We start from the raw sequence: 14,242 nt of genomic DNA, 5'->3' as shown, positions 1-14,242 counted from the left end.
ATAATGAAGCGCATGCACTCCCTTGAAAGACTTTTATTTCAATACATTGGTTCGAGGTTTTTAGTTGCTTTGCTGGAGATTGAGCCTCAAGGCCTTGCACGTGCTAAGTAAACTGCCTATTGATATGAAATAACTCATTTTAGTGTCAAGTTTTCATTATGTTAACTTGCTGACTTTGAACTCACTCCACAATTCAGGCTGATCTTGAAGCTATGATCCTCCTATTTTGGATTCACCTGGGACCAGAGAATTACCTGGACTGGCAGGCCTGGCTTTAGTAAAAGATGAAACTCTTCCAGGCAGAATATCATCACATCTCAATGTTTGTGGATAATGTAATGATTTTTACATGTTAGTCTCTGTAAATCAGTCCAAGACAGAAACAAATCTCTCAGGATGACTGTGGCAAAGCTGTGTGAACCCTGTGTCAGATGCCACCTCCCTTCAGTGTGTACTGGAAGGAGGCATGCCTGCAGCTCAGGGAGGAGCGTTTGTCAGGTAGAGGAACCTGAGTTCTGGTTCTGTTGAAGAGGAGCCGTACTGGGAGAGGCAAGGATGGCCAATCGGCACTCAGAGTTGGCAAAGGACTGTGCCTCTGTTCTTTACAATCTTCAGTGGAAACTTGGGATCTCTCAGAGGAAATTTCTGTTGGTCCAGCAGGGACCCACCCATGCTGTTGACTCTACCTGGCTTCTCATAGGACATGAAAAAAATCAAAAAAATATAAACAAGCAGATCAAAATGAGCCAGGACTTTCTTCTGTGGGAAGGGTGTTCTTCTGAGACACTGCTCACAGGAGAATTTTGGGGATGTAGATGAAGTTTGTCTGTTTGCTTAAGACGCTACAGGATAATAAATGACAGAGGCTGTCAACAAATACGGCAGCTAGCAGGCTCCATTGTCGTAACTGCTACGTGATGATGTGTCACCAGCAGGAATATGCTACATGTGCTTTTGAGTAACTGTGGTCTTCTCTAACTTTCCCTGGAGATTGTTCATCATTTAACAATGTTCCCTCTATTTCATCTGCTTGTAAAAACACATCAAGTAATAAGTGACTCTGGATGGAAGAAAAAAAAAACATAATAAAGCAAAAACAGCTGATCCAATTATTTTCTTCCTCAGATATTGAATTAACATCAGAGCTAGAATTGAGTGGTTGGTGTTGAGTTATTTTTAAGCCTGTCTTGCAACTGGACTTTATGTTCTTTGAAGTTGTACTTGTACGTATCTACAGTTTATTGATTCCAACACAAAACGTACAAGAGAGAAATCAGGAAATAGGGAAAATGATCCTCATTGAATGTGAGAGCATGAGAAGTATCTCACGAAATGCATTGTGAACATGATGCTCAGGATGTTTTATGTTTGTTCCCAACAAGGGCTTTGCTATAGCCATGACAGCAGACAACACGTGAGTATCCTAACCCTGCTGCAGTGATGGACACGTAGTGACTGTTTAAAAATCGAGACTGCTGTATCCTAACCCTGGTGCAGTGATGGACACATAGTGACTGTTTAAAAATCGAGACTGCTGTATCCTAACCCTGGTGCAGTGATGGACACATAGTGACTGTTTAAAAATCGAGACTGCTGTCTGATTTTTCCAAGCATCCAAAGCTAATTAATATGATTAAAGTATGACAGGACTGTGTGAAAGGCTGTTTCCCTAGTCAGTGCTCGCTGTAAACTACATACAACCTAGGCACACCTCAGCAGAAAATCCTTGGTCATTGGGTTGCTTTTATCACGCTGGCCTCTGGCCTTTACTCTGCAAGAACATCCTGATTAATAATTAATGGAAAGACCCAGCCCACCATGTGCAGCACCATCCCTGAGACATTGGTCCTGGGCTGTCAGAGAGCTAGCTGAACGTGAGGTAGGACTGAGCCAGCAAGCACCATCCTCCCATATTTTCTGGTTCATTTCTGACTTGAGTTCCTGTCCTTAGTTCCCTCCCTGGTGGATTATGACCAGAAAATATAAAACACACAAGCCCTTTGTCCCCCACACCTATTGTCTTACTGTTTTCTGAAAGGAGACTAGAGCAGATGTGAGGTACCTCCTGACACTGAGCAGAGCAGAGTCAGGCTCAGAGCTACCCTCAAAGAACTCTCTCCAGCATCACAACCTCAAAGGGGTCCCACGGTGACATGATGCCAGCAACACCAGACACATGGAGACATTGGGCTTCTTCAAACTGCCAGGCAGGACTCTGATCCTGTGGCTAGAATTACTACCGAGAGAGGCTGGATACCATTACTGCCACTAGTGACCATATTGCCAGGACTAGGTTCTGTGCTCTTATGAGCTCTGAAGTCAGGTGTAGGCTTATATTCTTCAAACTGTACTTTAAGAAATGAACTGAAATGCTTTAACCTCACTTCTAGCCACCCACCCACCAGAGGCAGTGAAAAGGAAAGGCAAAGAGGGCAAAGGAAGATGTGGATGTGTTTAGAAATAGTTCTTCAGGGTGAACCCAGTCTTCATTGTGAGGATAGCAGCAGTTCAGTTAACATGAGTCAGAAGTGCTAGCTAGCTCAATTCACCTGCAAACACCATGCATGAATCAGCAACAGCAATTTCATCCAGAAGAAACTCCGAGGTTCTGCCAATCAGCTGGAGCCCACAGAAGCAGCAAGAAGCCACCCAAACTCACTAAAAGTTCTTTGGTGCATTTCTCTCTGCAGAGTCATGATGAGTAGCAAGTTGAACCAATACCACACAGTACCATGCACTATCTGTTGGGTTACATTTATACCCTTTCCAAACATTATGTGTTCTCTCAAGCATCCCCTCTGACAAAGCATCACATGCCCTTTGTCCAGGTGGCTTCCAAAAACACACCACATGTTTATTCTCAGCAAACATCCTCCCATGAGTCAGCTTCAGCAAACCATCCTCTCTGAAGACAATTCCTAGAATAACATCACACGATACAACTGAGTCTCAAAAGAAACCTGAAATTTCCACTTCAGTCAGGGTCTGATTGCAGCAGACTGGAAGGAATAGATGGGGATGTCCAATATGGAGAAGTCAAGCATCCCTGCAGAGAATTTTCCCAGACCAGCACAGATAACCTCTCTACCCTCACCTAAATGGTCCTTTTCCTGTCTCTTAGAGCCTAACATCTAAGGAGTCCTAGAGAACACTTTACAATCTCCATGTTAGCAGCTCATCTTGCTTCACATATGCAGGTTCCACGAACTATCTTCTGATACCCCGAGAGTTATAAAACTGTGTGTTTCAAAGAGAAAGACAGAGGTCTGACGTTAAACATTCTCATCTGAAATGCTTCTCTATTTGTGTAGGAGATTCTCAGCTGAGGGATAGAGCACCTTCCATCCAGTACCCCAAACTTTCAGATCACTGGCTGCTACCTCCACCCACTGAATCAGCACTGCTGTGTTCAGTGATCTGGATGAGACCTTTAATTTTAAATTTTAAATTACATAGATTTGCATAGTGGTCATAGCATGGACTGTAGTTTATGTTGTGGAGGCCAGAGAACAACATATGAGTCAGTTCTTTCCTTCCCGGGAGACATGTGGGGTCTGGGGAGAAAACTCAGCAGAGGTTTGTATCAACTGACCATCTCAACAGTCTGAAGACTTTCAAATTTTAACATCCTTCAGATGAAAAAGGGAGTCAGTTTGGGAATGGATACTCCTGGGAAAGAGGGCACAGATACCCTTACATGATCACACCACCGCTAAACAAAGACAAATTTGTTTAGCTGTGGTCCACAGAATTTATGAGCACTAGAAGAAAGCCCACTTGATGTGCCAATAGACAATACAGTACAATTATAACTTTTGTGATTGGTTGCACTTAATTTCCTCCACTATAAATAGTAACTGGCAGTTCCAGGAGTATCTTGGGTATTAGGCAAAGCACGTGACCGTGTCCATAGAATGACAATGAATGAATTCCAGATGACATATCTGTGCTTTCTCACTGGTGGCAGTGAATGCTCAGGACAATGAAGACCACGTCCCTCTGCACTTCTGTTCTCGATTCGGACACCACAGCATAGTGAGCTACTTGCTCCAGAGTGACTTGGAGGTCCAGCCTCATGTCATTAACATCTATGGTGATACTCCTTTGCACCTGTGAGTATGACTTAGCCTTTCTCATGTCCAACTCGTGACTTCTTGCTTATTAAAATATCTTCTTCCCATACAGGGCATGCTACAATGGAAATTTTGAAGTTGCCAAGGAAATTGTCCACGTAACAGGAACTGAAAGTCTGACTAAGGAAAACATCTTCAGTGAGACAGCTTTTCACAGGTAAAGAATATCTCTGTGTACTAGCCAGTGAGCTTGGCTGATACAATGCACCGCCCATGTCATGTATAAGAAGCCATAACAGACAGTGGCAGATGTTGTAATCAGAAAGTGAGCAGGCAGGTAGGGTGGAAGAGAAGCCTGGCTGGGTGCAGAAAGGAAAGGGGGAAGCAGGCGCTGCCATCTCTACAGCAAACGGATCTGACTCCAGATGCTGCTTCTCTGGCTGGAGCCACAAAGACATGGACTGATGTTGCCAAGGCAACAGGCCTATCAACATCTGTAAGCAACTCGCTCTGTGAAAAGCTGCCATGAGGGTCTGTGTGCCTTCTCTGACAAGAATCTCATTACTAACATTCATCAGATTTGAATAAGACACTCCCCCCCCTCACTTTCTTAAACCTTATATGCAAATGTGTCTATCCAAGATACCCATCTGCCAGCTGCTAAAAGCCTAGTTAGGATGGTATCGGGATCCCCAGGATGTAGCTCTTTTCTTGGAACCCATAAAATACCTTCCCAGTGAGTTTAGGAAACTGCCCTGAAGGATCAGCTGGGATTGGGAAAGATGCACCCAGTTAAAAAAGCAAGAGGCTGAGGATAACCCAGAGCCCCAGCAGCCCCTTGGGAGGAAAAGAGGTGCTTCATAACATTAGGAGCTCTCTCTGGAAGAGGGTTGTCATGATGAGTTGAACTTAACAAACCTTGACTAGAAGGCATTTACGTAGACATTACATACTTCTCAGATAACTTGAAGCCTCTACAAACCACCCCAGGTCGTGTGTTGTCTGCATATTGTTTGGTTTGCATTGGTGAATAATAGAAAAGCAAAACAAACCTCTTTGATCCTAAAGTACCATTAACCTTGTATTCCTAAATCAGGCATCATTAACCTTGTGTTCCTAAATCAGGCATCATTAACCTTGTGTTCCTAAATCAGGCATCAGACCTACAAATATAGTCGGGTCTGCAGCATGGTTTGTCCTTTAACCATCAACCCCATACAAAGAAAGACAAGCGGGGACGGTACCACTTAAGGAGGAAGCAGCAGATATACACCAGGTTACTGTGTTCATTGTCACCTGTAACGTCGGAAATCTTCTCAAATGGAAGCAAATCTAATCATCTATTAATTACTTCTCTTGTTGCTATGGCCAAATAAATAGCTCCTATGGAGCAACTAAGCAGGGAGGGTCTGTTCAGCACCCAGTCTGCGGAGACACAGCCTAGCGTGTTCTAACCAGGGAGGGTCTGTTCTGCACCCAGTCTGTGGAGACACAGCCTAGCGTGTTCTAACCAGGGAGGGTCTGTTCTGCACCCAGTCTGTGGAGACACAGCCTAGCGTGTTCTAACCAGGGAGGGTCTGTTCTGCACCCAGTCTGCGGAGACACAGCCTAGCGTGTTCTAACCAGGGAGGGTCTGTTCTGCACCCTGTCTGCGGAGACACAGCCTAGCGTGTTCTAACCAGGGAGGGTCTGTTCTGCACCCTGTCTGCGGAGACACAGCCTAGCATGTTCTAACCAGGGAGGGTCTGTTCTGCACCCTGTCTGCGGAGACACAGCCTAGCGTGTTCTAACCAGGGAGGGTCTGTTCTGCACCCTGTCTGCGGAGACACAGCCTAGCGTGTTCTAACCAGGGAGGGTCTGTTCAGCACCCAGTCTGCGGAGACACAGCCTAGCGTGTTCTAACCAGGGAGGGTCTGTTCAGCACCCAGTCTGCGGAGACACAGCCTAGCGTGTTCTAACCGGGGAGGGTCTGTTCTGCACCCAGTCTGCGGAGACACAGCCTAGCGTGTTCTAAGCAGGGAGGGTCTTTTCTTCACCCTGACTGCGGAGACACAGCATAGCGTGCTATGAATGGCACAATGGCTGGAATCTGCAGTCAGGCATCCGAGGTGAGAGCTGCCACTCAGCCGCCACCTCCTTTCCCGTCTGTGCTCAGTCTAGGAACCCGGCCCATGGAACAGTATCACCTACATTCAGGAGAGGTCTCAGTTAAAAATCTCCAAGAAAGTCCTCCCAGACACATGCAATGGTATACCTCACTAACACCCAAGGATTTGTTCATACAATCAGGTTGACAATATAAGGTAACCACGATAGAATGTGTGTGTGTGTGCATATGTGTATGTGTGTATCCACACACATTATGGATAAACATATATCTGTGTGTATATATACATAGGAGCACATGTTTACATAGATACATATGTACATATCTAGATATGTTCACACAAACACACATGTTAAGACACTGATATATGCTCTTGGCCCGCCATGTCCTATAACTAGATATTTTGAAAGGACGATTAAACCAACTTGGACAATGAACTATTAAATGGGTAACATGCAGTTCAATTTACAGTGTAAATAGTTGAAGGTAATAAGATACATTGTACCTAGATAGGTGTGGGGGGGAGACCATCTTGAAAGTGAGTGGCAATACCCCAGTCTATAAAACTCACAAGAGGAAAAAGGGATCCAGCCTGTCTCCCTTTGCGTCCTGACTGTAGCTCTGGCTAATCTGCTGCTCCAGGTTCTGCTGCTTGCCTTCCTTGCATAACCAATTGTTCTTTCTTTCACTGGGGGCCAGACAGAGCCCTACCTCCTTTAAGTTGCTCCTCCTCCAGTCACAAGGCAAGTATCACACTTGCAACTTGTTTGCCTTACACAAACTCATACTCCATGTATCTCGGCTTTCACAGGAAATGCGAAGTCAAAATTCCGTTTAAGTAGTTCAACAGACCTCGTTTGCAAACTTTACCTATAATAATATTAATTCTCTTGGGTCCTTAAACATGCCATTGTTCTTTTCAACTGGAAAGAGCTGGTCATGAGCAGCCTCCATAGCCTGCGTTATAAATCTATATCATGAATCCATGAGAAATTCCAACAGCATGAGGCAAGTGCAGAGCATAAAATGAAAACTCAAGCTCAGAATCCAGATCATAATCCAGGTCCCTTGACAGTGTGTGCATGAGCTCCCTGTGTGAATGTGCTCCCTGTGTGGATGTGCTCCCTGTGTGGATGTGCTCCCTGTCTGAATGTGCTCCCTGTGTGGATGTGCTCCCTGTGTGGATGTGCTCCCTGTGTGGATGTGCTCCCTGTGTGGATGTGCTCCCTGTCTGGATGTGCTCCCTGTCTGGATGTGCTCCCTGTGTGGATGTGCTCCCTGTGTGGATGTGGTCACTGTGTGGATGTGCTCCCTGTGTAGATGTGCTCCCTTTGTGGATGTGGTCCCTGTGTGGATGTGCTCCCTGTGTGGATGTGCTCCCTGTGTGGATGTGCTCCCTGTGTGGATGTGCTCCCTGTGTGGATGTGCTCCCTGTGTGGATGTGCTCCCTGTGTGGATGTGTTCCCTGTATGGATGTGCTCCCTGTGTGGATGTGCTCCCTATGTGGATGTGCTCCCTGTCTAGATATGCTCCCTGTGTGGATGTGCTCCCTGGGTGGATGTGGTCACTGTGTGGATGTGCTCCCTGTGTAGATGTGGTCCCTGTGTGGATGTGCTCCCTGTGTGGATGTGCTCCCTGTGTGGATGTGTTTTCTGTGTGGATGTGTTCCCTGTGTGGATATGTTCCCTGTGTAGATGTGCTCCCTGTCTGGATGTGCTCCCTGTGTGGATGTGCTCCCTGTGTGGATGTGGTCACTGTGTGGATGTGCTCCCTGTGTGGATGTGTTTTCTGTGTGGATGTGTTCCCTGTGTGGATGTGCTCCCTGTGTAGATGTGCTCCCTGTGTGGATGTGCTCCCTGTGTGGATGTGCTCCCTGTGTGGATGTGTTTTCTGTGTGGATGTGTTCCGTGTGTGGATGTGTTCCCTGTGTAGATGTGCTCCCTGTGTGGATGTGCTCCCTGTGTGGATGTGCTCCCTGTGTGGATGTGCTCCCTCTGTGAATGTGCTCCCTGTATGGATGTGGTCACTGTGTGAATGTGCTCCCTGTGTGGATGTGCTCCCTGTGTGAATGTGCTCCCTGTGTGGATGTGCTCCCTGTGTGGATGTGCTCCCTGTGTGGATGTGCTCCCTGTGTGGATGTGCTCCCTGTGTGGATGTGCTCCCTGTGTGGATGTGCTCCCTGTGTGGATGTGCTCCCTGTGTGGATGTGCTCCCTGTGTGGATGTGCTCCCTGTGTGGATGTGCTCTCTGTGTGGATGTGCTCCCTGTGTGGATGTGCTACCTGTGTGGATGTGCTCCCTGTGTGGATGTGCTTCCTGTGTGGGTGTGGCCACTGTGTGGATGTGCTCCCTGTGTGGATGTGCTCCCTGTGTGAATGCGTTCCCTGTGTGGATGTGCTCCCTGTGTGGATGTGATCCCTATGTGGATGTGCTCCCTGTGTGGATGTGCTCCCTGGGTGGATGTGCTCCCTGTGTGGATGTGTTCTCTGTGTGGATGTGCTCCCTGTGTGGATGTGCTCCTTGTATACATGTGCTCCCTGTGGGGATGTGCTCCCTGTGTAGATGTGCTCCCTGTGTGGATGTGCTCTCTGTGTGGATGTGCTACCTGTGTGGATGTGCTACCTGTGTGGATGTGGACCCTGTGTGGGTGTGTTCCCTGTGTGGATGTGTTCCCTCTGTGGATGTGCTCCCTGTGTGGATGTGCTCCCTGTATGGATGTGCTCCCTGGGTGGATGTGCTCCCTGTGTGGATGTGTTCTCTGTGTGGATGTGCTCCCTGTGTGGATGTGCTCCTTGTATACATGTGCTCCCTGTGGGGATGTGCTCCCTGTGTAGATGTGCTCCCTGTGTGGATGTGCTCTCTGTGTGGATGTGCTCCCTGTGTGGATGTGCTCCCTGTGTGGATGTGCTACCTGTGTGGATGTGGACCCTGTGTGGGTGTGTTCCCTGTGTGGATGTGTTCCCTCTGTGGATGTGCTACCTGTGTGGATGTGCTCCCTGTGTGGATGTGCTCCCTGTGTGAATGCGTTCCCTGTGTGGATGTGCTCCCTGTGTGGATGTGGTCACTGTGTGGATGTGCTCCCTGTGTAGATGTGCTCCCTGTGTGGATGTGCTCCCTGTGTAAATGTGCTCCCTGTGTGGATGTGTTTTCTGTGTGGATATGCTCCCTGGGTGGATGTTTTCCCTGTGTGGATGTGGTCACTGTGTGGATGTGCCCACTGTGTGGATGTGCTCCCTGTGTGGATGTGCTCCCTGTGTGAATACGTTCCCTGTGTGGATGTGCTCCCTGTGTGGATGTGCCCACTGTGTGGATGTGCTCCCTGTGTGGATGTGCTCCCGGTGTGAATGCGTTCCCTGTGTGGATGTGTTCCCTATGTGGATGTGGCCACTGTGTGGATGTGCTCCCTGTGTGGATGCGTTCCCTGTGTGGATGTGGTCACTGTGTGGATGTGCTCCCTGTGTGGATGTGGTCACTGTGTGGATGTGCTCCCTGTGTGGATGTGTTTTCTGTGTGGATGTGTTCCCTGTGTGGATGTGTTCCCTGTGTAGATGTGCTCCCTGTCTGGATGTGCTCCCTGTGTGGATGTGCTCCCTGTGTGGATGTGGTCACTGTGTGGATGTGGTTTCTGTGTAGATGTGCTCCCTGTGTGAATGTGCTCCCAGTGTGGATGTGCTCCCTGTGTGAATGTGCTCCCTGTGTGGATGTGCTCCCTGTGTGGATGTGCTCCCTGTCTGGATGTGCTCCCTGTGTGGATGTGCTTCTTCTGTGGATGTGCTCCCTGTGTGGATGTGCTCCCTGTGTGGTTGTGCTCCCTGTGTGGATGTGCTCCCAGTGTGGATGTGCTCCCTGTGTGGATGTGCTCCCTGTGTGGATGTGCTCCCTGTGTGGATGTGCTTCCTGTGTGGCTGTGGCCACTGTGTGGATGTGGCCACTGTGTGGATGTGGTCTCTGTGTGGATGTGGCCACTGTGTGGATGTGGCCACTGTGTGGATGTGCTCCCTGTGTGGATGTGCTCCCTGTGTGAATGCGTTCCCTGTGTGGATGTGCTCCCTGTGTGGATGTGCTCCCTATGTGGATGTGCTCCCTGTGTGGATGTGCTCCCTGTGTGGTTGTGCTCCCTGTGTGGATGTGTTCCCTGTGTGGATGTGCTCCCTGTGTGGATGTGCTCCCTATGTGGATGTGCTCCCTGTGTGGATGTGCTCCCTGTGTAGATGTGCTCTCTGTGTGGATGTGCTCCCTGTGTGGCTGTGCTCCCTGTGTGGATGTGTTCCCTGTGTAGATGTGCTCCTGTCTGGATGTGCTCCCTGTGTGGATGTGCTCCCTGTGTGGATGTGGTCACTGTGTGGATGTGCTCCCTGTGTAGATGTGCTTCCTGTGTGGATGTGCTCCCTTTGTGGATGTGCTCCCTGTATGGATGTGGTCACTCTGTGAATGTACTCCCTGTGTGGATGTGCTCCCTGTGTGGATGTGCTCCCTGTGTACATGTGGTCCCTGTGTGGATGTGTTCCCTGTGTGGCTGTGGCTACTGTGTGGATGTGGCCCTTGTGTGGATGTGCTACTGTGTGGATGTGCTCCCTGTGTACATGTGGTCCCTGTGTGGATGTGTTCCCTGTGTGGATGTGCTCCCTGTGTGAATGTGCTCCCTGTGTACATGTGGTCCCTGTGTGGATGTGTTCCCTATGTGGATGTGCTCCCTGTGTACATGTGTTCCCTGTGTGGATGTGTTCCCTTTTTGGATGTGCTCCCTGTGTGGATGTGCTCCTTGTGTACATTTGCTCCCTGTGGGGATGTGTTCCCTGTGTGGATGTGTTCCCTGTGTGGATGTGCTCTCTATGTTGATGTGCTCCCTGTGTAGATGTGTTCCATGTGTAGATGTGCTCCCTGTGTGGATGTGCTCCCTGTGTAGATGTGCTCCCTGTGTGGATGTGGCCACCGTGTGGATGTGCTCCCTGTGTGGATGTGCTCCCTGTGTGGATGTGCTCCCTGTGTGGATGTGCTCCCTGTGTGGATGTGCTCCCTGTGTTGATGTGCTCCCTGAACAGGGACAACCTGGAGCCCTGACTTTCTGCTCACAGAAACCTTTACAGACACTGGGTCATTTTCCTGGGGATTAATTTCAGACTGTTACCTCGATTTGATAAAAGTTTTATGGACCTGTCTGTACTACACATTTTGCAGTCTTACACATATCTGCTAGATTAAATGTGAACCAACAATACTGGGAGCACTTGACCAAAATACTAAGAATTTCAAAGAAGTCTTTGTTGCTCCAGATGTTTAATGTGTGGTTCTGTTGCCCTTTGTAAGTATCACTCACAAGAGCCCTGTTACCTCCCCTTGGCTCCTTTTCTCTTTCCCCACATAGTTCTCTGTCTTAGTCTCTTTCTCTGTGTGCGTCTCTCTATGTGTTTCTTACTGCCTGTTGCTCTGTCTCTCTTTATTTCTCTCTCGGTGTGTTTGTGTGTATGTGTGTGTACCCATGTTCTACACACAACAGTGTCTGGATTGTATCATTTTTTATGGTTCTCTTATAACACATAACACCCTAGGTAATCGAGCCAAAAGCAATACACCATTTCACAGTTTCAGGTCTACAATATACTGACAATTTTGGCCTTCTGTACAAATGTTCTTTTTGGATTGAAGATGATCACCTTTTTCTGTGTCCCTGTGTTCAGCCTTCTGCTTGTGTCTTCTTTGTTCCAAGTTTCATTTCCCATAAAGTCATCAACCATATGGGGTTAGAATATACTCTAATGACCCTTTTGTATTTCCACTGTGTCTTGGAAGACAGTATCTCTAAATAGAATCTACAGTGAAATCCGGGGACATAGGACTTCTGCAGAGACCCAGCGCAGCACATAAGAAACTTCTATCTTCTTTTTTTTCTGCTTCTGCAGTGCTTGTACCTATGGCAAGAACATTGACCTGGTCAAATTTCTTCTTGAGCAGAATGCTGTGAATATTAATCACCGAGGAAGAGATGGGCACACAGGTAAGACTGCTTGCTGAGAACACCATGTCTACCCATGACTGTCAATTCTTAAGAACAGTGTTGGTCCACAAGGCAGCAAGTTGATCATAGTCAAGTCCCAGTGGACAAGATGTCTTTATCAATTAGAATCATTTATAATTAATGGCAAATGGCAATATTAAAAATCAGATTGAGTGCTGTTAATTCCCTCTATTATGTTGAAAACTGCAAATACTCTTTGCTTCCTGTGTTTCTTTCTATCACAATAAATAGGTAGATGATCATGATGTTTCTCTGCTGTTGGTTTGATGTCCAAGAAAAATACTGGTTGAATTCTTAATTATTGATTTTGTAAAAGCAATAATTGTTCTTGATAATTATTAGAGGAAGGGAAATGAAAGGTCAAAATACACTGAGTAGATACAGTCAGTATGGAAGCTGCCTAGATCAATGTCCCTCCACTGATGAATATATCACCTTTTTCCCAATAATAAAATTAATTCATTACACATCAATTATGGCTTTATATCTCTGGAAAGAATCCTGTTTGTGGGGCAACACTTTTGACATCAAAACATCTTTCCTTCTTTCTTCTCTTCCTCCTTTTGTTCTTTTCCATTACAGGACTACACTCTGCTTGCTACCATGGCCACATCTGCCTGGTTCAGTTTCTACTGGATAATGGTGCCGATATGAATCTAGTGGCTTGTGATCCCAGCAGGTCTAGTGGTGAGAAAGATGAGCAGACATGTTTGATGTGGGCTTATGAGAAAGGTATGTTTTTAATCATTGCATCTCTGCAATGACACATTGAACTATGTGCATAGATTACATCAATGCATCAATAATTGCTTTGCTTACATGACATGAATGCTCTGTGTTCCTCTGTGGATTATATGTAAGGCTCTGGGGACTTCGATCAAAGTGTCCAGAGGGCCATTATTAGAGAAAGCAACTTTTGAGCTGCAAATGAGCTGATATATTCTCAGCATCTAAGACTGAAAAAGGACTGCTGTAATTCTAGGCTCTAGAGAAACAAGACAGAGACAGATGACCATAGCAGAGTGGTCTATAGTTGATTCTTATAACTTACAGAAAATGTATGTATTTATGAATGTATGTATATATGTGTTTATATGTGAATATATTTATGTATGTGTATGTGTGTGTGTGTTTATGTGTTTATGTATGTATCTGAACGGGGGGGGGGCATTTTTCAGTTTAAACTCGGCCAAACATTTCTGTGTTATAAAGCAAAAAAGAGATGAAACAAAACACACAGCTCTAATCTTAAATGGGATAAAAGAGAGTTTATTTCAGAACTAAATTGAGGAAGCATGACCCAAAAACACAGATTTAGGTTATGGCAATACCATATTCCAATACGATAATAGTTTCAGGAAATTTTTGTAGCAATGGAACAAAATAAAATCATAAACTATGTTGTGTTTTCAAATACATCAATGAAAACATTAGATAGCCTTGTTAAAGCCATGCAAGGACCATCTCTAAGTCTCCAATGTGATGTGATGCCATTCTTAGCCTTTGGGTTGGTGGAAGGCAAAGAACTGTTCATACACACTAAAAGGGTTTACTAAGTAGGCATGAGAATTTTATATCATGCACAGAGGTGGGCAGTAAATAGCATGAGGTCTGTCTTAGAGTGTGTTTGATAAACCCAGTGACACTTAATTGGAGAAAACCTATTTCCCTTTGCTACTGTGTGTTAGTTTTATATAGCTTTTTGGTTAGGGATACAACCCTGTGTCTACTTCTTGTCTAAGTTCTAGGACCCTGTCTGTTTTGAACAGATACAGGTCTTGTTTGAGCTTCAATATCTTCTGAATTCATATATAATGTCAATTCTTTGGTGTCTTGAAGACATTATTTTCTTGGAACCGCCCCACACCTCTGGGCTTTACAATATTTCTATTCCTTTTGCTGAATAGATCCTAGAGATGTGAGGCAAGAGGTTTGATAAAGACATTCCATTCTGTACTCAAAGGTCTCTGTACAATATCCAGTGTGTCTTAATTTCAGTCTCTTGCATGAAGCAGATTCTCTGATGTGCACTGAGAGACACTGATCC

General features: G+C 46.3%; 1 protein-coding gene across 1 annotated transcript in view; it reads left to right on the top strand.

Moving 5' to 3' along the window:
* Positions 1-14,242, top strand: part of LOC308420419 (serine/threonine-protein kinase TNNI3K) — a gene marked incomplete at both ends in the record, with an annotated part of 262,391 nt that overhangs the window by 76,911 nt on the left and 171,238 nt on the right. Inside the window, 4 exons of the mRNA XM_080916430.1 lie at positions 3,968-4,112; positions 4,186-4,290; positions 12,080-12,174; positions 12,778-12,927. Of these exons, the coding sequence (XP_080772556.1) occupies positions 3,968-4,112; positions 4,186-4,290; positions 12,080-12,174; positions 12,778-12,927 (495 nt within the window). The remainder of the gene's footprint in view (positions 1-3,967; positions 4,113-4,185; positions 4,291-12,079; positions 12,175-12,777; positions 12,928-14,242) is intronic.

This window comes from Micromys minutus (genome assembly GCF_963924665.1).
Source record: "Micromys minutus genome assembly, chromosome: 4".
NCBI classification, from domain to species: Eukaryota; Metazoa; Chordata; class Mammalia; order Rodentia; family Muridae; genus Micromys; species Micromys minutus.
The sequence above is the reverse complement of the archived record's forward strand: the minus strand, read 5'-3'. Positions and strand labels throughout refer to the sequence as shown.